Source organism: Pseudochaenichthys georgianus, chromosome 5 (genome assembly GCF_902827115.2).
Source record: "Pseudochaenichthys georgianus chromosome 5, fPseGeo1.2, whole genome shotgun sequence".
In the NCBI taxonomy this organism is placed as follows: domain Eukaryota; kingdom Metazoa; phylum Chordata; class Actinopteri; order Perciformes; family Channichthyidae; genus Pseudochaenichthys; species Pseudochaenichthys georgianus.
Genome location: NC_047507.1, coordinates 20,757,307 through 20,782,718, shown reverse-complemented (window position 1 = coordinate 20,782,718; position 25,412 = coordinate 20,757,307). Strand labels below are relative to the sequence as shown.

General features: G+C 40.8%; 1 protein-coding gene across 2 annotated transcripts in view; it reads right to left on the bottom strand.

Annotated features, from left to right (window-relative positions):
• Positions 1-266: 266 nt before the first annotated feature.
• The window catches only part of srgap3 (SLIT-ROBO Rho GTPase activating protein 3), a 58,706-nt gene continuing 33,560 nt past the window's right edge, over positions 267-25,412 (bottom strand). The window contains exons 5-22 of one of the 2 annotated variants that reach the window (XM_034082387.2): positions 22,999-23,184; positions 20,939-21,067; positions 16,777-16,998; positions 15,933-16,034; positions 14,927-15,124; positions 14,594-14,678; positions 12,671-12,698; positions 11,965-12,067; positions 10,960-11,020; positions 10,269-10,346; positions 10,023-10,157; positions 9,396-9,501; positions 7,732-7,959; positions 7,541-7,614; positions 5,549-5,729; positions 5,221-5,370; positions 4,518-4,833; positions 267-3,845 (exon numbers count right to left, since the gene is read on the bottom strand). In XM_034082387.2, the coding sequence (XP_033938278.1) occupies positions 3,402-3,845; positions 4,518-4,833; positions 5,221-5,370; positions 5,549-5,729; positions 7,541-7,614; positions 7,732-7,959; positions 9,396-9,501; positions 10,023-10,157; positions 10,269-10,346; positions 10,960-11,020; positions 11,965-12,067; positions 12,671-12,698; positions 14,594-14,678; positions 14,927-15,124; positions 15,933-16,034; positions 16,777-16,998; positions 20,939-21,067; positions 22,999-23,184 (2,826 nt within the window). In that variant the 3' untranslated portion in view covers positions 267-3,401. Of the gene's footprint in view, positions 3,846-4,517; positions 4,834-5,220; positions 5,371-5,548; positions 5,730-7,540; positions 7,615-7,731; positions 7,960-9,395; positions 9,502-10,022; positions 10,158-10,268; positions 10,347-10,959; positions 11,021-11,478; positions 11,510-11,964; positions 12,068-12,670; positions 12,699-14,593; positions 14,679-14,926; positions 15,125-15,932; positions 16,035-16,776; positions 16,999-20,938; positions 21,068-22,998; positions 23,185-25,412 lie in introns of both variants that reach the window. The other variant, XM_034082388.2, reaches the window with a different exon arrangement.

Sequence of the window (25,412 nt, the reverse complement as noted above, 5' to 3'; positions counted from 1 at the left end):
TTCAACTAAATATTGTGAATGTTTTGAATCTTAAACTTTAATCATATCTATTGTAAGAATGTTTTACCCAAAATGACTTTCATTGTTAATAATAAATATTCATATTAAAAGGGAACCAGGTAGTTTTAAGGGCTCTAATCTAAAGAATTATAAGATGAAGTATCAACAGTATGAAAATGCTTCCATCCATCAGGATTCAGCTTTAAGCCTTTAGATCAGACTTTTAACGCCACAAATCAGAAAAAGATGCACTCACATTATCCAGATCACAGAGCAATAATGGTTTTATTTCGATGCAGGGGTTTTCAACATCCAGTCAGTGGTATGGTGTACAGTACATCACAAGGTTTCAACCAACCAGACACTCATCAACAAACAGCATCACAAGACAAACAATTAAAGAGAAGGTAAACAGTATGACAGCAACTCACACTCTGGTCCCACAACATCAAAGTCTGCGCTCTTACTGTGATGTCCTTTTTCAATATTAATTTATTATCTTCTCACGGCAGCAGACTAACAGTGTTACCCATTTCAGCATACATTCCTTGAAAAATGTCACATGTACTGTAGGGAGAAGAACAGCGCATTAAGTGCCTTATAACCTCTGTTAAAAGAGGAAGAGTTACCAACAATAATGCAATGAAGGGAAGGAGCTAAATGACGAGTACGGCTCAACCACAGCACAGGCAGTTCACAGGGAAAACTAAAAAATGAGAGAATTATTCTGAGATGATTCTACTGAATTTCACCAGTAGAGCTTGTTATACAGTAGTTTATTTAACTCCTATTCTTCCTCAAAAACTGACGAGCACTTCATGAATATTACTCTTTAATTCATGAGAGGAATATCTGTACACGCTTAATTTCTTATGGTGTTTTGACAACTGAGTAGCAGTAGAAAGTAAAGATAAAAACGCAACATCAGTTTATAATAAACATGACAACTTATAGACAACATATTACAGTAAAAAAAGTAAATATAAAAGTCCAATAAAAATTGATGTTGTGCACAAAAGGCACTCAAGCATGTGTCAAACAAGTGTCTATAAATAAAATACAAAACAGTCTAGTTAAATATAATGATGGTAATTTAACCCTTTTGAAATTGTGTGCTTTCTTTGTTTTTTAATAAACATGACTTTTGTAGTAACATCTTCTTCATAGATTGTAACAGTTACAATACTGTAACCAGGACCAACACATGAAACTATATGGAAAAGATTAGTGATTGTTATATTAGCTCCAGATTAAAAGGCCCATGGAAAGTGCGTCACAAGAGGCAATACCAGCAGGAACCAGCAGAGGGTGTGAGGGCACTGTTTGAGTTTAAATGCTGTATTTCCTTTTTTTTTACTGGTTGTTGGAGCGCTCTTCCCTAAAACTCAATCCCTCGACAACAAGCAAATGAGTTCAATTTACATGTACATCAGTAACACTTTAGAATATACAGACTGACTGCAGATTAACAGTGGAATCAGGGCCTTGTTTACATGCTAATGTTTAAACTGATTTTACTCAATCAAGCATTGTTCCTTTCACTATTTGGCAACTGTTTAATTAATCATTTCCAATCCCTGTTAATGTTAAGAACCATTTCTCTAAAAACAAACATCCAATATTGAGTTATTGTGTGCATTTTACCAAGGCAAGGCACCACATACAGCCATTGTTTAACTGCTGCAGAATATGAGTCAGACAGTACATGCAGCACACAGCAGACTCTTTGGGATGCGGATATTAAGGTCTCTGTCTGGACTAGAGCTGTCAGAGTGACAAGAGGTATGGTAGATATAAACACTGAAATGTATCTGTTTAGTTTCCTTTCAACTAAATAAATGGTCTACAGTCAGAGCATAACTGTATTCATCAAAAAGAAGCAGAAAATGGCAGGAAGGAAGGAATCTGATAACAGTATGTCACAACATCAACGTTGCTAGCTCCTCTTGGTGAGTATCACATTTTTTATTTAAAAGAGGAACTGTCGGAGGGTATTTTATTATGCCTATAATGAAATAATATCACCCAAATGTAATTTGAAGTGGCAACAATTCAAGATTAACAAACTGAGTGTGAAAATGGGCAAGTGTGTTTAAAGATAATAAAGAAAGAATGTATGCAGGCTTCTTGTCCGTTCGACAGCAATCCGTTTTCTACTGCACTATTCCCAAAAGCAGACAGTTCAAGGTTTATTATTTGAACTTTAAGCAGTTAAAGAGTATGTTTGTTCTTAACTGAATATGATAATATTCAGATATATGGGGTTCTTAACTCTAAGTGCCATTTACAGCCAACCTTTTTTGTCTTTTTTTTGTACAAGACTGACCACTTAAAAAGAATCTAGCTATATATTATGTACAGGTTGACCACAGGTTTCCTAGATTAGTTGATGAATTTGCTTTGTTAAGTCTGCCCACAGTCCAACAATACACTATATTGGAGGATGACTTGCTTTGATAAATTCAGATTAGTACATCTCAGGCTTCAGAGATCATATTCATGCCAGGATGCGTTTATTTTAAGCAGTGAATGCAATGATTTAGGTACAACATCTAGAGTACCCCACACAGTGCAGGTTCAAAACGTAACACTGAGAGTTCCCCATGTGTTTCTTAATCAAATATGTGTACATCTGAATTTTTCTTCTTGAAGTTTAGGTTTCAAACTAGTTTCAAACTGATTTCTTATTCTTACAATGAGGAAATAAGAAAGTCCCACATCATTACACATTTATAAATGATGTAAGTCTTAATGTTTTGCTAATTTGACCCAAACCCAGCATGCAGAAGTATAGAATGTCTCTAAGGGGCCACTTCGCTTAACATCCACTCTATTATAGTACAAACAGAAAGCATGGGTACTTCAAGTAAGTTTGTATGTACAGCCATAAAGCATGTGACCTCAATGGTAAGCAGACATGGTATTTTAGCCTGAATGTTGACATTGTCCAGATGAGGTGCTTCATACACTTCAGAAGGAGTAAATCAAACGTCAGCTGGACAATGTGTGCTCGGTGCAAAGCAATACTAAATGTTACACAAGTATTGCTTCACTTGCATCCATTTTATCTCTGAAACGAGAATATGGCCAGAGATTCTTTATTTTTAAACCGAGGTAAAACTGAATTACATGTATTCTTATAAACATTTTCTTCAGTTGGATCAAGATTCAAAGAGAGTTGAGCTTTGCGTTATCACACCTCTATAGCTTCTCTCACCGCTTTATCCCCATGGCAACATATTGTAGGCTTGCTTCAAGAGCTTCCTGAATATATGAATTAAGTCAGGTGGAAAACAGAGGAAAATATCCATATCTGCTTCTCACACATCAGCACTCATTTCCATAAGCTTTTCCCACACTTCAAGCTTTACAACCTGAACACCTTGCAGATTCTACCTTTGCTACATGGTACCGGACTTATCTCCAGCATCACTGGATGTACCCATGCTAACAGCAGCTGTACTGTTACTGGGAAACATCTTCTCAGTGGGAGTCACAGCAGGGCTGCCGACCCCTGAAGAGCTGGAGCTGCTGGAGCGGTGCTGGGTGGGAGGGGGACGCACCGGCCTCATGGGGGGGGGGCGCAGCTGAGCCCCAGCCATCCGTGCGGAGAGAGCGGGTTTGAAAGTGCTCATCATCTCGGATGTGGAGCTGCTGCTGCGGCGCATGGCTGCATCCGGGTCACGGATCATGATGGTGTGCAGAGGGCTGCCGGGCTCAGAGCTCACCGGGTTCTTCATGGGCTCCAGAGTGTCCAGCACCACATCAGGAGCCTGCTTTACCGTGTTCTGTCGCTCCAGCTCCCGGAGCTCATGAAGCGCTGTATTCATAGTCTTCTCTATGTCCTGGTAGGGGAGACGAACAGAACGATAAGTATAATAATAATAATAAATTATATTTATATAGCGCCTCTCAAGGGACCCAAGGTCGCTGTACATGGTGGACAAACAAAACAAACAGACAGTCAAAGGGCGAACAAAAAATAAAGGAAGCCGGGGGACCAAGAAAGGGCTAGGGCCCGAAGGCCAGGGTGAACAGGTATACAGACACTTAAAAGGTTGGCTCCTTAAATACAGTTCAAATATGCTAAACATGAATGTTGACCATTTGATTGATTCTTGTTTTGTATCTGCTTAACTCAATTTGCATTTGAAATGTTAAAACAAGTTTTATTTTATATACTTTTTTACCATTTTGAAAAGTGATCGTGTTTCGATCTAATGTTGCCGAAATTAGCTGATGAGGACTATTTGAACCTTTCATGCTCTTTAACTTGTTATTCAGGTCCATGCCTCTGTGTCTATCTCCAGGCTGCATTGACCCTGACATTTATTCCAGGTCTGCGGCTCTCAGATTGGATCTCTCTTGGATCTATTCTACCAAACATTCTAAATCCTCTTATATGCTATAATTACCAGACACGTCATATCATTACTGGACACATAACAATTGTATTAAAATATACTTCTGTTTGTCTGTATGATTTTTCCCATGACTTCTGCCTTTCCCACACTTACATCAGCCAGAGCTTCAGTCTCAAGTGATTTGTGGTCCCCGAGGCTGCTGTGGCGAGTGGCCCCAGGCACCGGTCTCAGAGGGTGGCCCTCAGGATAGGCCTTCCTTTCTGGGTAGTTGATGCTTCCTGAACTGCCAAAGGTGCCTATGCGCCTCTTTTCTGGGCTCTCAATACGCGCCTTGCTGATGGACACCTTGTGGGGGCTGCTGGGACAGGCTGCAGCCCGTGGCGGGGTGTCGGCCCCTCTGGTTGGGCTGTGGGTCTCTGCACCACTCCGACGACGAGGGATTGCAGCTCCATCTGACCGTAGTCTTACCCTGCAGAGTGATCAGATTACAAGGTCAAACCAGAAATCTTTTCAATAGGACTCAAAAGAACGTTGGGAACAAGTTTTCATTTAATTTAATCGTTTATTTGGCAGGGACAATGCACAGTAATGAACACTTAAAACATTCAAATGTGCCAAGCGTAACAGTGCCAGATTTAGCTTTGAGCTAATTTCGATCTGCAGTCCCTCACATAAAACATTTAAGAAAATTACATTTTACAAACATAGAAAAATCAAAATACATGATATGCAAAAAGTGCAAAAGAGCAAGAGCAGCATACACAAGTATTTACCACATGGCAGTACAATATAGCAGCAACGACATATAACAAAACAACAAATAGGGAACAAATAGGTTTTACTCTTAATTATCTACCTCCCCATGACTCCACCAAAGTTGTAATCAGGTGATGGTTCACATGGTGAAGGGGCATCATTTTTGAATGAGCCCTTATCATCCAGCAGTGGTCCACTGCTTGCTTCACTATCCGCTTTCTGGCTGAGGTTATCAGAGAAAGCATCATCCCTGAAAGAGCAGAGGCATTGATAGTGAGTATAAGATATACACATAAAGAACAGAAAAGCCTATTCAAATAATTCAATAAAGGAATAGTATCTTAGTCAAAGCAAAGAGTTGTGTGAAGTGAGAAGATTACATGACACGAGATAAACAAAGTACAAAAACACATTCTGCCATTACTCACAGATCTTGTACCACAATGTACTGATGTGGGATGAGGCCATCCACACCATTGTGGCGTCCCTCCCACCAGTCTTCAGACGCTCTGTGGTACAGAAGCAGAGACGCTCCCTTCTTGAAGGACAGCTCCCTGGGAGTGCGTCCTACGTAGTCAAATTTAGCGATGGCCTCAATCTGTTCAACCTCTGAAAACATAAAATCCATACAAACCTAATCAACTTCTTGATAGACCCCAACATGGCTTACTCAACAACATAATTCAAAATTCTGGACCTTACAGTACATATATTACTCAAATATTAAGACATCAAATATTTGCTTTTAATTTCAATCTTTGCCCCATGTCACTCTGCACTGTAAATCAGACATACTACAGAGCAACAAAGCTGCATTTTAACATGGAAGTAATAATTATTGTACTAATGATTGCATGACAAATGGTTTTTAAGTGATTTAAGTCTGAAAAAATTAGTATTTTTGTGATTATATTAAAAAATAAAGCTCTTATCTTCAGTGTATTTCACCATACCAGCCAGCAGGGGTCAGTAAGAGTAAACTGGACAGTTGACAACATTCAGTTATCTTAAACACACAGTTTTGTTTTTGGGCACAAAGATGTATAAGACAACAGTGAACGAAGATAAAAAGCGTATTTCTTTCCAAACTTGGTATGAGTTTGAGAGTTATTCAAATAGAAAAGGTAGAGTGTGGTTGCTCGGTTTTAAATCTGACACCAACTTGTTTTTTCTTCCATGAAAACTAAAGCTAAGGACATCGACCGCTAAAGAAACTACAGTGAAACACTGAAGCCCATGATTGCTTTTTCAAATAAGAGCACCAAAAAAAAGCGAGGGTCAGCACTCAACACAAAAGCAGCGAACAGCAAGGGTGACCCCAGTCCGACCTCACACACTCCATACTTCTTAGACCGGTTCACTGACTGTTCACATGCCGCAAAGGAGATATCATTCTGTATATTACCCTTGCTTTGGCTTTTGGGCCTGGCCCAGTTATGCATTCAAAGCTCAGAGGAGAATTGGGTAAATCCTGCACAAAGGAGAAAGTCTCAGGAGAATTGCTGACTAACACTGAACAAAGAGCGAGCAGGGGAGGAGAGAGGAGAGACGGATCAAAGAGGCAGTGCTGCATGCCAACACTGTTTACTCAACTTGCCTCCAGCTTCAAACATCACAAACCTTTGCAATCATAAGCTGTTGCAGCAGAAACCTCACTCACCTCTCAGACAAAAGCACTTAATAAAAAAGGTCAGGTTGTTTTGCTTTCTTATCCACGAAGGCTTCTAAAATCAGGTCATATTCTCTTGTGAATAACATGCAAGACTATTTGCCAAGATTCAAACTTCTCTTTGTTTCTTTTTTATATATTGTATCCATAGTAGTAATACAAACGGTTACACTTGTCAGTGAATGCTGTAGAATCAGAGAAAAAATAATCCTAATATATTCACTGGTATTGACTGCACAGTTAAGACCTAGAGTTCAGAGCTAACTAATGTCAGCTACTAACATTGGACAGAATAAATCAGAAACATGGCTTTTTGACCTGATGATGGAAAATCCCTTAGAAGGATTTCAAGATGGCGCCTGTGTCGGCATGCCGCTTCCTCAGCTCTCTCAGCACTTTGGCTCGACCAAAAATCGTTTATAAATGTGCTATATAAATAAAACTTGATTTGATTTTAAATTGCCAGCAAATTCAGTTCATCTCCAAAGTTGTAACAATTTATTCTTAGAGGAAAACCTGAATATCTGTACCAACTTTAATGGGAATCCATCTATTTGATAGAACACTTAACTCCAAACCACAAATGTCAACATCCAGGTCGGACAAGAGGTCCAATCCATCCGGAAGTTGAAGAGTTAAGTCTATACCACAAAGACCAACATTTCCTTTCCCTGGGGACGTGCTGGAACTGGGTAACAACGAGGCCCATTCATAGGAAATAGATACAAAATGGCTACTATGATATGCTGACCTTCATCACTGGTGTGCGGTTCAGTTCCATTGTCAGCCTCGTCAATAGTTCCTGGTTCACTGTGTGGGCTGTCACTGTGAGAGAAAAGGGAAAGTAAAAAGTCAACTTAGACATTGGAAGATGACAAAATGTGTTTTCTGAGCATAATTCAAGATCTAAGAGAAATCTAGTCTCAAATTAATTGTACTAACCAGTACTCCTCCCCCCCACTCATGCACTTCTCGTAGACGGGGCCGTCCAGCTCACGTTGATTGGGAAAGATGAGTTCCTGGTGCATGATGATGGTCTTGACGACCTCGTTGACATGTGCCTGGTACGATACAGGATCATATCCGTCCGGGATTGGCATCAGGGTTGGACCAAAGCAAATTGCCAAATTGTATGGATCCATCATGTTCTCATCGCTGTACTGGGAGAGACTGAGGGACAGGAGAGGAGAACATTGTGTGTTGAATGATGAAAGCGAGCTGAAACATCACATAAAATAAAGTTTGTTTAAATGAAGTTGCCTTCTATTGGTAGTCTGTGTTAGAAGACTATAGTTAATCAATTTGACAGTTTATATTTTGTGATTGGGCAATCCTTTTGTTTACTTTTAAAATATTTATATAAATATCATAAAGCACTTTACTGGTTATTATTACCCTGCTGCAATGAATGTATTGTTGGCAACTTGTTGACAGTGCATACAAGCAGCAAACCCAATAAGGACATGTATTATGATGCATGAGTAAACAGTATCTTTATACATCTAGCAGACCGAGAGCAACGTTACCATCTAACTGGGTTCATGTGTTTGGGCACCTGGAGAAATTCAATTGAAGATCCCCTCTTTTTGGTTTGGTTTTTGGTATTAAAAAAGAGTTCAGAGAAATATCTGTCTCTTTTGCAGCTAAATGCTCCTCTACTGTATGTTCACCAGATAGTTGCTAAATGTGGTGTTTGTGTCTAGCAACGTTGCGTACGTCTTCTTCGCTGAAAACCACAGCCTTCTGCGGCCGAAAACAAGACTGAACCAGAAAAGAAAGGGGGAGCCAAATAATGGTAAAAAGCTACAGAGAGCTGAGGAAAACTGTGGCGCTGTTTTTGTACAAGCAGTCACGTGATCCATTGTTAAAAATACTGAAAAGAGTTGCTTTAAGTGATCAATCCTGCCTTAAGCAGAACTATCAAGCAGGGAAATCCAATAGAGAGTCAGAGTCTGGTGTCAAATAAATTCTGCTTTGACGTACAGTATTACATGCTTCATTGCAGAGCTTACAGTAGTTAGAAATGTGCTTGAAAATCACCCTGATCAGTCTTCCCCTATCTGGAAATGACTAGCGCATGCCACAGCCCACTATGGGTAACCAAATCATGCAATGCTGTAAGAGGAAGTCATAATCAGTCATTGCACATTATCAACAAGCTGAGGCTGAGCAGTAAAACCACAGCTGGAACAGCTCCAGCAGTGAAGGGGGGTACAGAAGAGCAGAGTAAAACCTCGGGTTCCAAATCAAACTCTTTGTTCTGCAGGCAGACCGAGTAAAAAGGACCATTTAAAACATCCATTATAAGAGGACAGGTATACTACCTCAGTGAGACATGAGTTTCCGAGCCCATAAATAACTCCTAAATCGCTGCAGACAGACGTAGCAATAAATTACATGTGTTATTTTCCCAACTATATTTTTCGAATACTATTCTTGTTTGAAATAGATTTTCCCATTTTTAAGTACATTTACATGTAAGTTAAGTTTATGATGCATTAACTGTTAAGCACTGATGTCTGTACAACAATAAACTCATCTACATGCTTGTCTGTACACACCAGGACCTGTGGATTCAAATAAAATGTGAATTTGTACAAACTTACTGATTGAGAAAAGCAAAAAGGTATCTCATGACGATGATGATGGTGCGGGAAAGCGTCACAGTAATCTGCTGGATGTGATGAGCTCTCTCAGCTCCAGTCTCCAGCTCTGAAACAAAAAAAGGGATAGAGAGGTTAACAACAAGGCTTTCCACAGCAATAAAAGAAACAAACATAGCTTTTAAACTTTTATATATACAGTAGGTACCAAGCCTTTTACAATACTGTACACAGAGAGACCATACTAAGCCTTAGCATGTAGAATTGATCAAAGTAAGCAGAAGGAAAAGGCAGGGGAGTTAGAAGTCTGTTATTCAACACTTTAATAGTTGCCCTCTCCTGAAGCACACTGTGTGATCAAACTATTACTGTAGAAACAGCGGGGAAATGATTCTGTGGTGAACTCGCACACGGCAGACTGATGACAAGAATCTCTCCTCTTCCTATTGGCTTTCTGTTAAATATCAGGCAAAGGGCCCTGGTGTTGAGATTGCTTCCATGTGCTGCCCTGCATGCCTTTTGCTTTTTCAGTAAAGCTGAGTTTCTGCGAAGTGTGTTTTCTCTTTTCCATTTACCGGGTACACTCACGACTGCAATGGCTTTAAATATGTTCTGCTGTGTGTGACTCACTGATAGTAGAGATGAAGTCCAGGAAGCGCTCCTTTGGGAAGATGGGGTTCTCCAGTCCCCTGAAGTAGAGCTTCAGCACCCCCGCCACTGAGTTGATATCATGGTCATTCTGGTCATCAACCAAGGGATCTTCACCTGATTTAGAAAAATATGCATGCTTTCATTTGTGACATTAGATGGGTTTATGCTGCACATGATTTGTGACGTTAAAAAAGTGTATGTGACCGCCGTCTTCCTTTGACTCACCCCTCTCAAATGAGTTCTTAATGTCATTGACTTCCACCTGTGAACCCGGCACACGAAATATGCCTTGCTGCTGCAAGCCTGAAAGAAATACAACCCAGAAATTGGGGATTCAGGGTTACGCAAGCTACCATTATCTTCAAACCCCAGTGCCAGCTTCATGAAAGCCCACTGGAAACACATAACACAGAGCAGGAAATGTAATCTAGTCATAAAGGGAGATGCGTATTTTTCCACCAGAGGGCCCCTCAGTGAGGCTGCAGCATATGGTTTCAGTTAAAGGGTTCCTAATCAGTTTTCTGTAGTTTCATTAGGTCCAGATCCAGGGAAAAGGCCTCCAGGCCACAGCAATGAGCTGAAGACAGATGTGAAGGTAGACAGGGAGGAGTTATAAAAAGGGTTGAGGGGGGTGGGGAGTGAACTAACTAAACCAAGACCAATGGACTTTCAAAACTCTGTGTGTGATCTATTGTTATAAGCTTGTCACTTCACTGGCAGGCAGCTGAGCACCTCAGAGGCTGGAGGTGCAGAGCAGGTCAGGCTCTGTACCTATTTGTGGAAATAGATTGCCTCATCCAACAGCTGCTGTCACTTCTTATCAGGCTGAAGGAGTTTTCAAAGGACTTTATATTTTGCTTTCCTTTCTGCCCTTTCGCTCGAAAGTAAAGTCACAGCAAAATAATGTAAAACTCACCGTATAGGTTGATGTGTCTTACACAGCTTTCAACAACCAGTGGGATTGGTTGACCAGAATCCTGAAATGAAATATTGTATAAAAAATTAAAAAAACAAGCAAAAAGCAGGACAAAGTAAAGCAAAACATATATTATTTTGTGAAAACTTTATACAGCGCAATTTTTTGACTGTACGATTTCAGAATGTTCTATATTTAGACACTGAATAATGAATCATGTCGCAATATTCACTTATCAATGCATGCAAATCTAGTTCTAGTTCATACTAAACATATACAAGTATCTTGCTTCATTTAATCACAAACTTGTTTAACATGTATTAAGCAAATCATGAGCACTGTTAAACAAAGACAAATAAACATCAATAATACAAGCAACTGTTATTAATATTAAATGTTTGAATAAAACCCGAAGCAGTATGATAGAGCAGCCCAAGCAGAAGCCAGTATATATCTACTATTAGTCTAAAAGTTTAGTGCCCTTGTGCCCTGACCTATACTCTCTAACAGCAGCGGTACCTGAATGCGGGCGCGGGCATTCCTTCTTCCTCTGGGACAGAAAGCCGCAAAGCACAGAGTAGCAGAGGAAGAGAGGGCAGAGAAGCACAGAGTTAGAAAAGCTCAGATAACAAATGACCCCTCTGGAGGTTAAAGAAGGCTAAGCACAGCGAGCGGCAATAGGAAAGCTATTGGATGCAGTAAAGGGTTGGTGGGTGCAGTGAGGGACAGAGCAGATCCACTGCTGCCTCTCAATCGTCTAGAGAGAGTCAGGGGGTGAGATGGTGAGTTGTTCTGGAAGGAAATAAAGAGAGAGCTGACTGTCGCTGCATTGCCACAACCATGAAGGAACGAGGAAGATTAGAGGTTAAACAGAGGCGTTATATCATAATCAAGGGCAGCTGGAAGAGGCAGGGATAGAAGGCCAAAGTTAGGAAGAGAATAAGATGAAATCATCTTGCTGCCTTCCCCTCCTGCTCCACAGTCATACACTACCACCAGAGGTACCTCAATGAAGGTCTCCATATTGCCGTTAAACAGCTTATGGTTATACGAAGAGCGTGGCCTAGGCTTCCGCAATTTCTGTGGTTTAGGGGGAAGTGTGGGCGGCCTGTGAAATGGTGGACAAAGGGTACAAAAACACCAAATACTTTGTGAAAAACTTTAAAACCATGGAGGTTCAAACTCAGGCATTACAAATCTCCAAAACCGTCAATCAAACAGAGCAGTAAAACAACCCTCTGTGTTATGAAAGAAACTTTTGAAAAACAATTGCCTTTTATCTTTTACGAGAGATGTAACCATATAAAATCATACGTGCATATGTAAACTCTCTTTCTTTCTTTTGACAAATTCAGTGTAACATTTTTGGAACCACAATAGCATTATTGCATTACGTGTCATTTTTTTTTAAAGTGAAAGTAAAAGAAAACTTTTATTTGTTTGTCTGTAAACAAACTGAGCATGGCCTTTGTTTAGAGATGTTGCTTGATATGTATTGACTGCAATGTTACCATTATATTTAGTTAAATATTAAAAAAAAATCATAATTATTGATGTTTTAAAATTATTGATATAATTATTTAAATATGTGTATATCGATTGCAGTGTTCAAACAACAGCTGACATGCTTTTGTCTTCCTTTTTTATATGTTCTAGCTATCTGAAGAAATGTTACAGATGCTTTGTGAGTGAAAGTCAAAGGACACCGTACCTTGTAGTTCCACACTCAGCCCTTTCCCCTGTGGAAAAAACAAGACAAGAGGGACATGTTTGTCACTGTGGTACATATTATACAGACTCCAGTGTCCACCGTCACTGAATGGTTTGATGGTACACAACATGACTATTGAGAGAGAGATGAATGGAGCAGTACTAACATCATTCATTGGACAAAGCTATTGAGCAGTCGTCACTGAATCCACAGGGGACCGAGAGGACCCTGTGGGGTTAGAGGCCTCCTCGCAGAGCGAAGAAAAAGGGGGGGTTGCGGCTGCAGTGTCTATTTGTTGGGGAAGTCTCCACTGGTTCACCGAGTCTTTTGTTATCAGTTTCTAACAATACACGCACATGTTATAGGCATATGTATAGAGAAAACTCTGATACAGTCTGAGGTCATAATTAAATTCAGCTATATTGTTCTTGACTTATTTAGGAATATGTCAAAAATATGTTTCAACTGATAACACAGTCCTTTAGTCTTAGGTTAATTGAAAGATGACCTAGCTTGTCTTTATGAACTCAGAGTAGGAGTGTGTCTTTGTCCGGCAGTGACAACTGGATTATGAACTGGAAGGCAGACAATGTACAAAAAAGCACTCCGACATAATTTCATCTCTTATCCATCTACTGTAACAATGGACAGAAAGAGCAAAGGTGAACCCATTTCTCAACACATCATTCTGGCAGATGGGACAGGGTCTCTGAAGCATTCATGTGGAGAAACAACAGCACATTTCCCAGGCACCATTCCTTTGAGTGATAGCCTCTGTCTACGCCTGGCCAACCAACCTCAAAATTACACACACATTTTCTCAAGCATGATCAAAAAAGTCTATGTTGATGTTCTCCTAATTTCATCAAATAAAGTGCCTCAATGATAGAGAAACACGTATTATATCAACTTAAAATATGTACAAATAAATGTCGCTGAAAAAGGGAAATGGTGATTCCTTATTTGGAATCAAGGCCTGGCATATATCCTAGCACCATCTTGACTGGTGGTGGTGATTTATATAATGTTTTTATTAATACATGCAGCAAGATGTGAACGCCATGTGGCACTCACCAGTCATATCTTGTTCCCTCTGTCATGCTCACAAATAACCACACGCATACTCTAACGCTATTTTGGGTATGAAACGACGAGCTAATGAGCACAACACAACCCTGATTGATCATCTGAATAATTAAACATGGGTGGTACCTAGAGACGCCATATGCCTTGTTTATGCACTCTATCACCTGCTCCACTGCGGACATACAAACAGAGCTGTCCAGAGATTTATAATGTGAGTGTTAAGAGTGCAAAAAGCATTCAGTGTGAATAAAGGAAAATAAATAATTAAGTAAAGACTTGAATTAATGAATCCAAGGTGTGAAATGTAGAAGTATTCATTAGTGTCAAAAGGCCTCAGCTGTCTGTGCCTGATGCCCTTTTCTATAAGGTGAACCCCTGATGCAGGAGCAGCTGCAGAAACGGGCCTGGGTCTGGTCCTGCTGATTGATTGGGCGTAAACTGTTCACGGCTGAGGTGACAAGGGGACCCCTGGGGAAGGGAGGGGCCGAGGGAAGCCCTTCTCTCACAGGCTGGAAATGGAAACCCTCCCTGCGGCTTTACCATAAAGACACTAACCGGATAATACTTCAACCAATGGAGATAAGTAGAAGGGGGAATGGATAGCTCAAAGTAGATGTGGCCTGCTTTTGGTGTGATAGTTTCCCATTTGAATATCAGCTCTCATTTCCTCTCTCATTCCTGCTTCCTTAAAAAATGTTGTCTTTGAAGCCTCCTACACCTCATTCCCTGCTGATTTTTAGATAAGACCTGCACCACTATAACCCTGAAGGCATTGATTTACCAGAGCTGTGGGATTCTGAGGGTCATAGAGGAAGACAAACGGAGAATATCCCCTACCTTCGCCCAGCGTCTGCTTCAGTAAGTCATGCTTGGCCTGCAACTTAATGATGAGGTTACTGCCGTTGAGGTACTCCTTGAATTTCTGCAGAGACCGATAAAGGCAACAATCAGCGAGCAGCACTAATCCAGTGTTACATTAGCCCAGTTAAACAATTCAAATCAGCATAAATTCAATCTGTTCTAGCTTTAATTTCATTCCTATTTTTAAACATGTTGAAATTATGACTAATGGTTTGATTTTTAATAGTGCTGCAAAGCTGTAGTTCATAGCAGGCCGGCGGACATTAACAGTTCGGAAGGATAAACAGATCGAAATCCACATGAACTCACAGAAAAGTAAAACATTTCAGTCTCGTGTTGGTTCGACCTCCTCTTGGCAACATTCAGCTTGCTCATGTAGGACTCCGAGGCCACGGACTTAATGGATTCAGTGGAGCGGCTGTGTTGGAAAGCATCCGACACGTCAAAGTCCTCTACCGTCAGCATGTCCTGCAGCGTCTGCATGGTTGCATCCAAGGTCTTTCTCACCTGCACAGATGAGGGGGAAATAGAAAGGGACGAAGATGACAAATGGTCATCATATCTTACCAATATGTCTTGCACATATTTTCCTTTTTGTAGCTATTTATTCACAAGCCTTGATGGAACCAAAGAAACTGATGATCTTTTCAAGGGCAGAGTGAGTGATTTACAGCACTAGTATATTTATATCAAAGACAAATTGTCCCCAGAACAACAAATGACCTTGAATTACACTGAAATGACATCAAGCAGCCTTCAAATATCACTCCAGAGCAACCTGCACATCAGGCATACATCAGACTAAGACATAAAAATGAAGCGCGCCTGGCACAGAAACAAATTGTATGTGAAATTACTGAAGGAGGCTTTTTGTTTAGGGCTGAGATTGATAAAGCTCATTCACAGTAATGGCAGTGCTCGTCCATTATCCTCCGAAGCACAAAACACGGGGCGACAGGGAAGAGGCAGAGCCATTGGCACAGAAGACTCTACATGGCCAGGTTATTATAACCTCCATTTGCATATTTGTCTCTGCGGCTTTTAATGAAAAAGTCCCATTTTCATTACAAAACAGACCATTTTATATATAACTTCATAGAAAACATAACATTGGTGCTGTGATGATCTTAATATATTCTTGCCTCCCGCAGAGCAAAGGTCATTGGAGAGTAATTGCAAAGAGAACAGATGGTGATGTGGCCCTCCTACTTGGCTCTGGGGGAAATGAGCCGGGATTTTTGTTTTGTGGGGGGTGGGGCTAAAGGAGGTGCTGGATTGGACGCTGGACAAACACAGGGACATCATAAATCCTCACCTCCTCATTCTCAATCTTCAGCGTAGTTAAGCGAGACTGCAGCTGGTGGTAGCGCATCAGGAGTTCAGTCTGGACCGGCTGCTGGGCGCTCACCTGGCACACCTGAGGAGGAAGAGGAGGGTTACAAGAGACATAACTGATCCATCTGAGACCTGAATAGACACTTTTTAAAACTCAATATTAAAGGTGGGGTAGGTAAGTTTGAGAAACCGGCTCGAGATACACTTTTTGTTATATTCCATGGAATGCTCTTAACATCCCGATAGCAATGAATATCTTAAGTGCTTTGACAAAAAATCCATACAAAAATGTCATCTATGGAAGCCGTAGCGCTGTAAAAAGCACGACCAATCATTTTAGCCGGCCCGGCTAAAATAACTGGATGGCCTACCTGCCTGTCAGCCTTCCATCTGTGCACAAAATTATCTCGTGCCCTCATTGGTCGTGTGCGTGTTCGTGTGTGTTGGAGGAGGGGCTCTGTAAGGAAGTGGCAGATTTGTTCCGGCTGGGTATTTTCAAATTCTAGCGCACTCGAGCTGGTTTCTCCAAAATGACCTACCCCACCTTTAAGATAAGATGGACCTTTATTAATCCCGGTGGAGAAATTAATCAGTTTAAACAGCAACAGGGTAAGATTGAAAAACAGGACGGCACAGATTTACACAAGATCAAAGATGAATCAAATTAAAGATCAAATTAAAGATCAAATTAAAATGAAATACAGTTAAGTAACTTTGAAATACTATGTGCCGGTAAAGTTATTGGGAAAAACAGTGTATATTTGATGTTTATGTGTTACATTGTTGACCCCTTGTTGTGCAGCCTGATGGCTAAAGAATCTCACCTCATCTCCCATGTGTGGCAGGTAGTCAAAGCGCATTGGAGGGCAGAACACCTGGTTATGCATATCCATGATCTTGTGCTTGTCACTGCGGTTATCCAGGTTGTCCACCGCATTCTCTATGATATCCAGTCCCTCATGGCGTGATGTCTCCAAGTTGTACTCGGCAGATAGGTAGGTCCTGAGAGTGCGTGCAAGGCTAGCATGGTAGCCCAGGTCACAGCACTGTGGAGATAAAGCAAATATCGTTATAAATATTTCAGGGAATGTGGAAGAATGTGCACAGGTTAAGTTGAAAAGTATGTTAGCTTGAGCACTTTCCATCATGTTCAGACCTATTTAATGAACTAAATTCCAAATTACATCCTGCTACTTGTTACCGTTCTAAAATAGAAGTTGAGTTCACAGAATTACAGGAGCTAGCACAGTAGGACAGTAGGGATAATTGCAGAGTCTTGTCACACAGAGCTGGATGAAGTAACCTCATTAAGCAGAAGATGGTAGTGAGTAGGTTTAGAGCGAGCTTGAGGCAGCTGACAGCTCTGTGAATGACTAAGTAAACACTCTTTAACACTCCAGAGGACCGAGGAAGAAGTCTCTCTACTTTGGTGCACAAGCATCATTGCACCACTTAGTCAATAGACTAAAGACTAAAGGCAGCCAATTAGCTTCTTTTAAACAAGTAAACTGAGTCAAAACACATTCATAACTGCAGTGGCTGCCTGAAGGAAGCATATTTTTTTAAATATGTCTTTTCTTTCTCATTAGAGCTATGCAAACATAGTACATATTATATTCCGGCTGCATGTTATTATTTGCAAATATGTGTCATTTGTTTAACATGCTTCACATTTATGTTTAAATTAAGGGCTGTCTTGAATTTGGTTAATACAGTTATATTCAAGTTATTTCACCCTCAGCAAAAAAACCTCAAACATGATACAATTACTAAATGTAAACGCAGTTGGACAGTTGGCCCCACAATAGATGATATGTATGCAAAACCAAAATGTACTGAATTATTGTGTTATTATTGTGTTATTCTTTTGTTATTCTCCTTGCTGTATACCTTACGGCCCGTCTACACTACAGGCATCGAAAAATGCTTTCAACGCTTCGCCCATTCATTTGAATGGGGTGACGTAGAAGATTTTTAAACTTCGCCGAACTGCATTGTGGGGAGCATGGCATGGCTTTGCAAGCATCACGAGCATCTATTGGCATCAAAAGTTGAATAATGTTCAACTTTTGAGGCTCGATGCTTGGCATCATCCAATCAAATCCCGCGTATGCAAATCTGACAGTACAAGCGCTAGCCAATCAAACCGCGTGTATGCTGGGAGAGACTACGCAGGTCATTTCCTCATATTCAAAAAAATGGAGGGAGAATTCATTACAGCGGTAGTGAATCACCCGGTGCTGTATGATCAGTCTCTGTTCCTCTACCGGGATACACACCGGAGGAGCGAGGCATGGAGGGAGGTGGCAGAGACAGTGGGTGGAACTGGTAGGTTTTCACCTGTTTGGGGAGTTTATATCCAGTTTACTTCGTTTTAACATTGCTATTGCTTTGTATGCCGGGGGCGGGCGGGAGATTCCTGATTGGTTGTTGGTCGCCTTGGGAGCGAGAAATGTTTTGATGCCTGTAGTGTAGATGGGCCGTAACGGCCCGTCTACACTACAGGCATCAAAACATCTTGAAGCTGGGCGTGTCTGAGGCTTGGAGATTTCTTGCGCCCAAGGCGACCAACAACCAATCAGGAATCTCCCACCCGCCCCCGGCATACAAAGCAATAGCAATGTTAAAACGAAGCCTACCAGTTCCACCCACTGTCTCTGCTACCTCCCTCCATGCCTCGCTCCTCCGGTTTGTATCCCGGTAGATGAACAGAGACTGTTCATACAGCACCGGGTGATTCACTACCGCTCCATTTTTTTGAATATGAGGAAATGACCTGCGTAGTCTCTCCCAGCATACACGCGGTTTGATTGGCTAGCGCTTGTACTGTCAGATTTGCATACGCGGGATTTGATTGGCTGATGCCAAGCATCGAGCCTCAAAAGTTGAACATTGTTCAACTTCTGATGCCGATAGATGCTCGTGATGCTTGCAAAGCCATGCTCCCCACAATGCAGTTAAAAATCTTCTACGTCACCCCATTCAAATGAATGGGCGAAGCGTTGAAAGCATTTTTCGATGCCTGTAGTGTAGACGGGCCGTTAGTCTACTTCATGCTGCTGCAAGAATTACATTTCTCAATGGAGGTAATTAAAGTCATGTTAAGCTTATTTCCAAGCAGAATTTTAAATAATGTATCAAGTTGACACCACTGACCAAACTCCCTCTTCACAGCATTCATCAGCTCCCGGCAGTAAAGAATAAGCTCCACATGTTGTCCAAATTACACTTTAACAGTTTAAAGTCTCTGATGCTGACTGACAAATCTGACTTCTTGCTGCGTGAGCGTCTGGTTTGAAGTGTGGTGTGCAGTTACTCTGACACGACAAACCTCTGCGCCGCTTGTGGCAGCCAAACCAGTCAAGCTCACAATCCTATTCCCTGCAGCTCAGCAGGATTTGGAACGACATGGACCTTTCAGTTTCAAGAGACTGGATCCATCACAGCTGCTCAGCAAAGAGGCAGGGAAATCTTTGTATGTCCACTTACAAAACAACATAGCACCATCACACTGCATACAGCAGAGACATACTCTCCATTCCATTTCAACTGCAATTTGTTTCGAATAGCGTTCAATTCTCACTAAAATGTAGAATTCTCACTAAAATCATATGCCTGAATAATGCCTGACCTGGAAAGTGACATCATTGTGACTCCGTATGGTGGTCGGCCCTCAAGCAAAAATGTGAGAAGCAGGCGGGAAACAATAAAGGGCTGAAAGGTTTATATTGATAGAAATATTAGTGTTGTGTTTGGTATTGTCGGCAACAAAGCCCACATATACTGCCATGTGTCATTTAAGCTCTGCAACTATAGGCCTGATATGAAAGATTGTCTTCATGTGGAAAATAACACAGAAAGTTTAATTTTAAAAAACAAAGAATTTGCTTCACAACTACCAAATCCAATTACAGAGTCTACAATAGCTAGCAGCACAACCCAAACAGTAAATAAGGAAAATGTCAGTCTGGGATGGGAAAAACTCAATAGAAAGCAGTCAACAGCGGGTGCCCTTTTTTGTTGCACAACAAAAGCAGACAATCAAATATTTATTGAGAATAGGATTAAATAGCAAATGAAGTCCCAAAGTCCAACCTCCCTGAACAGGGATATGTGCACTAAAAAAATGTAAATGGTCAATAAAGGCTTTCCCATCTTAATGTTCATCTGTTTGTCTGCAGGGTAGCAGGTCACCTGGGACTGAGAGCTCTGTGCCAGCCACATTAACCGCATTCATGGCTGCATTAACACAGCCTCTGCTCACCAGCTGACTCTGATCGACTTCCAAGCATTAGTGGTTTTCTCAACATGCACCCTATTAAACCCTGGTAATCAGACCTTCCAGCTGTGCTACTGGTTCATCATTTGAATAATAGTGACTTCATTTATTAGGTTCTCTGGACAAACACAAATGGGGACATTATTGAAAGTTATATTGAAGGGAATATTATAGTGTCATAGTTACAAAGGCTGTTCCTCTACTCTGATCCATGAAAGGAGAGACAACAGAAGGCCAAACAATAGAGACAGACTGCGTGTGTCATGGGCCGTGTTTTTTACTTGGTGACAGTCAGAGGCAGACAATCACAAGGACATGCTGTGTTTGTTCCGGCAAAGCTCCCGAAAGCAGCATCGACAAAAATAAATTAATGAGTATGAGACGAAGGAGTCAACACTGATGGAGTCCCTCGAAATAATTTGTCAAATATAATCTTCCTGGAGCTGTGTGTTACTGCAGATTGCTGATTCATGTCAACAGCAGTCAGTCAGTGTTTAGTTTGTTTTGCAGGACTTAATAATGAAAAAATGATGGCATAACATTCAGTGGGGCGACAGAGCAGCTTGAAAACAAACAGCTAACAGGCTGAGAGTGAATGAGACTCAGGAACAGATGGTGAGAAAAGCGACAGTGCTGCAGAGTTAAATCAACATTAAAAATCCCAGCTGAGAGATGTAAACAAACACATGTGCCCAGCGCATACTTACATCAATCATATCAGAGACGTCATGGATGTAATATTTCGCCACTACAGCATTTGTTGCTGCCAGGTTCAACAAATAGTCATTCCGGGCTTTTGTGCATTTCAGCTTGTTCTCGGAATACTTTGCTTGTCTCTGGGGAGGAGAGAAGAGACGGAGCAGATGAGAAGAAACAACATCAGTGTAAGAGGGGGGGGGGGGGGGGGTGAGTGTGTGCTCAGTCAGCTGCAGCTTTGGGACCATCAGACAGGTAGAGATGGCAGGGAAAGTTTGGAGAAACAGGCTGTGGAGAAACTCAGATAGTAAGTGTTAAGTGCCACAGCCAGGCTTTTAGTCGTTATTCCGTCTCCACACACTTAAGCAGCACAGACTGCAGACTGTGGATGCTCACAGGGGAGCAATTAAAGAGACTCTGGCTTCACTAAGTGAAATGAAGCTGGGGCCAGCAGCTGATTAGCTTAGCTTTCATAAAGAGAGTGAAACAGCTAGCCTGCCTTTTTCTAATGGTAATAGAATCCAGCTACTAGCTTCTCAAACATGTCATATATTATTTGTTCATTAGAAAAAAACAATTGTAAAAACAACAATATTGTGTTTGGACTCATGCTAGTTAGAGCCCTCCCCTCTTTATGCTAGGCTTAACGTAACCATCTGCCGGTTAGCTCAATTTGTTTCTTCAGCTCTAACTCTTAATTTATGGTTGGCTAAATGTGGGACTGTATCTCTAGTTTGAATTTAGCAATGCATTTGCACAATTGTACTTCTCCTGTTCTAGAATAAAGACAAATGACAGCATTTTCCATTAAGTAACTATTGCTCTGAATAGAACAAAACATATTGATTTTGCAAATGTGTACTAAACAGTTTTGACAAAGTAGTTTCCCTTTAGCAACTCAACAATTTAGTGACTCAGAAAGGCAATACTGTAGTTTGTAATACAACACAAGCATAATCATTTTTGAGCAGAGACATTTTGCCCATTATTTGAATAGTTTGTTTGTTCATTTCATTCCACATGGTCATTTTGTTTCTAATTTAACAGAGCCATTATGATGCAAATGTCAGCAGTGGTGGAGAGGAAGATAGATTAACTTTCTTGCTATTTCTACTCCAACCTGTTTGCAGGCAGAGTACTGAGACAGAAGCTTGGAAACGAGAAGCAGGAAACAACTTTTATTGCCACTTTGAATTATAAATAGTGTTCAGTTCAGCCTGCGGCGGGAGAGATGCCATCTTCCTGACAGCCTTTTCATTTCCTGCACCTGAGAGATGATGGGGGTTTCATTTGCATAGAAACATTCTGGGAGAAGATCCAAAGTAAAACATGCATGGGAGCATCTGAAGTACATTATGCTCCAGAGGCCACCAGCCTTACACTGCTGGAAGAGAAGATTTTAAACAAGTGGAAATCTCCATAAGATGAAAAGACAGTTGGATTGTTGGCTGCTATTTTCTCAGTGTGTATCTGGCTGCAGTCCTATAGGATCCTACTGAGACTTTCTGAAATGTTATTGCTGCCTGTTCGTGGTGTATCCTTCACTCACTCAAATAACCTTAAGAAAGAGCTCCATTTACAGAAGTAAAGTCCTCACACCTACTAATTTGGCTTTGAGAAGGAGCTGCTTAACATGCAACAAACTAAAATAACACTTACATATTTGCATGCAGTTGATATGCTCAACTTGTTAGCATGCTTCCAGCAGACATGGTGCAACATTGTCATTCATCCTCTGTCCAGTTTCTGACCACTTGGCAAATGCAATTCCCATATTCACTCTCCCGTTAGCTCTGGTCTAGGCCTTTATTACTCCTGAGGGCAATCTCCGACTCTTTTATCAATACAACTGCCTGCTTTGGCCACAAATGACAGTATGAGAGTAGTGACAGTGTTAAGGGCCTGAAAACCAAACAATTAGCGAACATAACCAAGCTGAGAGAAACTGCAGATTCAATGTTAATTCTCTGTGGGTTCCCCCTTTCACATTTCAATTAAATACCCATTTAATGGTTCAGTATTTTTAAATTGAAGCTAAATTAACGAAAACCTTAACATCCCTTAGACTCACCTTCTCTTTTATCTTTTCTATTTTCCTGACAAAGCTGCGTCTTGGTTGGCGGTCCTCGTGGCGCAGGAGGTTAACGTTGAGATCTCCGGACTTGCTGAACTGCTTCTCCTCCTGCTTCTCAGCATCCTTCAGCTTGCTCTCTGCACTGATGCTCTCAGTGTGGTACATGTGGTATGTTTTCATCACCTGCAGCAGGAGGATAACAGACATTCAGATTGACCAATAACAGGGCTGATGATCATCACATTAATAACAGATGCTTTTCAGTTGCTGTCAGTTTGCATGTTAGTTTAAAGTGGACCTATCATGCTATATTTTAAACATATATTGTAGGGCCATACCTATACAAAACATGTCTGTGAAGTTTTTTTTTCAAAATACCAAACAGTTCACCCATTGTAGCCATGCCTCATACTGCTCAAACCCCTCTTTTGGAGCCCTGTTAGAGAAACGCGGATCTTGGGTCCTTAGCTTGAAAAAAAGAAAAGAAGAGGAAGCGAAGCTAATGCCTGATCAGAATTATACTGGAGATAAAGTTAATTTCGGTTGTGATAAAACGCCATCCTGTTTAAACCACGTCAATGATTATTTCTGAAATAGTATGGAGCTCAAAAGCTTTTTCTCTTGCAGGTTTATCACAAGGTGAGTTCTTTTTTTATATCCTGCTTTTTAAACACATGTGCTCTTCAGTACAGGTTAGCTCTGAGTGTTAGCGAGGCTTGCTAATGTAAACAAAGACGTCCAAAACATGTCAGGCATTGTTTCTGATAGCAACTTTCTGTGGGTCCGCTGCCGATTTGACGTCAGTTCGGATGGAATCTGTATCCGCCCGTTTTTAAAAGATTTGGGCACGAAGGAAAAGAGAGAGGGTTTTATTTTCTGACGCTGCGTGAGTTCTCCAACGCACCGGGGACACATATGTATGTTTAAAAAGACATCACAAAGTGCATTTAGCATGATAGGTCCCCTTTAAGACATAATCAGAGGACATATTGGTTTTAAAAAAGCACATTGAGTAGCCCACAGACTGAGAAAAGCAAAAATACTGTATGGGAAACAATTGCTTAGCGTGGTACTGAAATCAATGCTGTATATCAAAAAAAGAGCTGCAACAATAAAGTAATACTGATAAGTCAAATTGAACATTAATACATTGGGAACTATTTTGATAATCTATTCATAATTTCAGTCATTTTTCAATCAAAAATTCCAAACGTTCTTGGGTTTCTACTCATCAAATGTAAGTATTTATGGCTTTTATTTCTCATATACAGTATGACGTTAAAAGATTTGGGTTTTGAACAGTTAATCAGACAAAACAGGTTAATTGAAGACATCACCAGGGGCTCTAAACAAATTCAGAATGTGATTTTATTTCACTGCTAAAACAAACACTAATATAAGTTAATGAATAAGTATAGACTCGGGCTATGTGCACAGAAGAAGGGTTTGATTGCTGAAATCATAAGAAGAAAGCCAACACCAGTATTAAGTCCTTAATCTGCTGAAACCAACAGAAACTTTAAGAATATACTTCAATATAAACAATATATTGTTTCTTTCCAGGACAAAGTGCCCTAATTGAGTAACAACAGCATTACTGTTTGTGTTAATATTGCCATATTCCCTTCAGCATGCAACCAACATAAGGAGATACAAATAAAAGATCATATTTTCCACGTCTCTAGTGTCATTTCCTTTAAAAAACTGGCTTGGCTTGAGCGTTTTCATGGTGGCCTGGTGGATCAATTTGGGCGTCGATGCAGCGCTAACACAGATGTCACTACATGTGGCTGTCAAATCTTCAACCCACCACCTCATCCCCTCCTCACTCTGGCTTTCCAGAGCCTCTACATCATATCTACTGCAACTCATCTTCACAACAGAGTTCTTCATCTTTTTTTTGTGCAGCAAAGTGACAGTAGTTTTTTCGGTTTTCTCTGCAGTTACCTCTCCACTTTGATCTCTATTTACACACTGAACATGAAATTCAGCCCCACTACCACACTCCAACATTATGATGACAAGACTGTGGTGACTGAAAACCTTCATTATAGAAGACAGAAGCACCCTGCGTCTTTAACCCATCCCAGATGCTCATTGGGAGTTTTTCCTTTTGGAAGCCCAGTCTTAAGCCTCGTAAAGGACTGTCCAGATGTGAGCATGTCTTCAAATGCCTCAAACATTCAGAAATCTCATTGAACACCTCAGGATGTTGGACAGTCAACATAAACAGTAATTTATGTGTTTACTGTGTTCAAGTAAGTAATGCTCACTTGGTGCTAAACTTAAGCAGTGGGGTTCCTTTTAACTCTGAGAGCTATTCATCAACATCAGGTGTTTGCCGTTGGGTCACTCACAACTATAATCTTCCACAGACCTTCAACCCTGCGACAGTATATTTATCAGTGCTG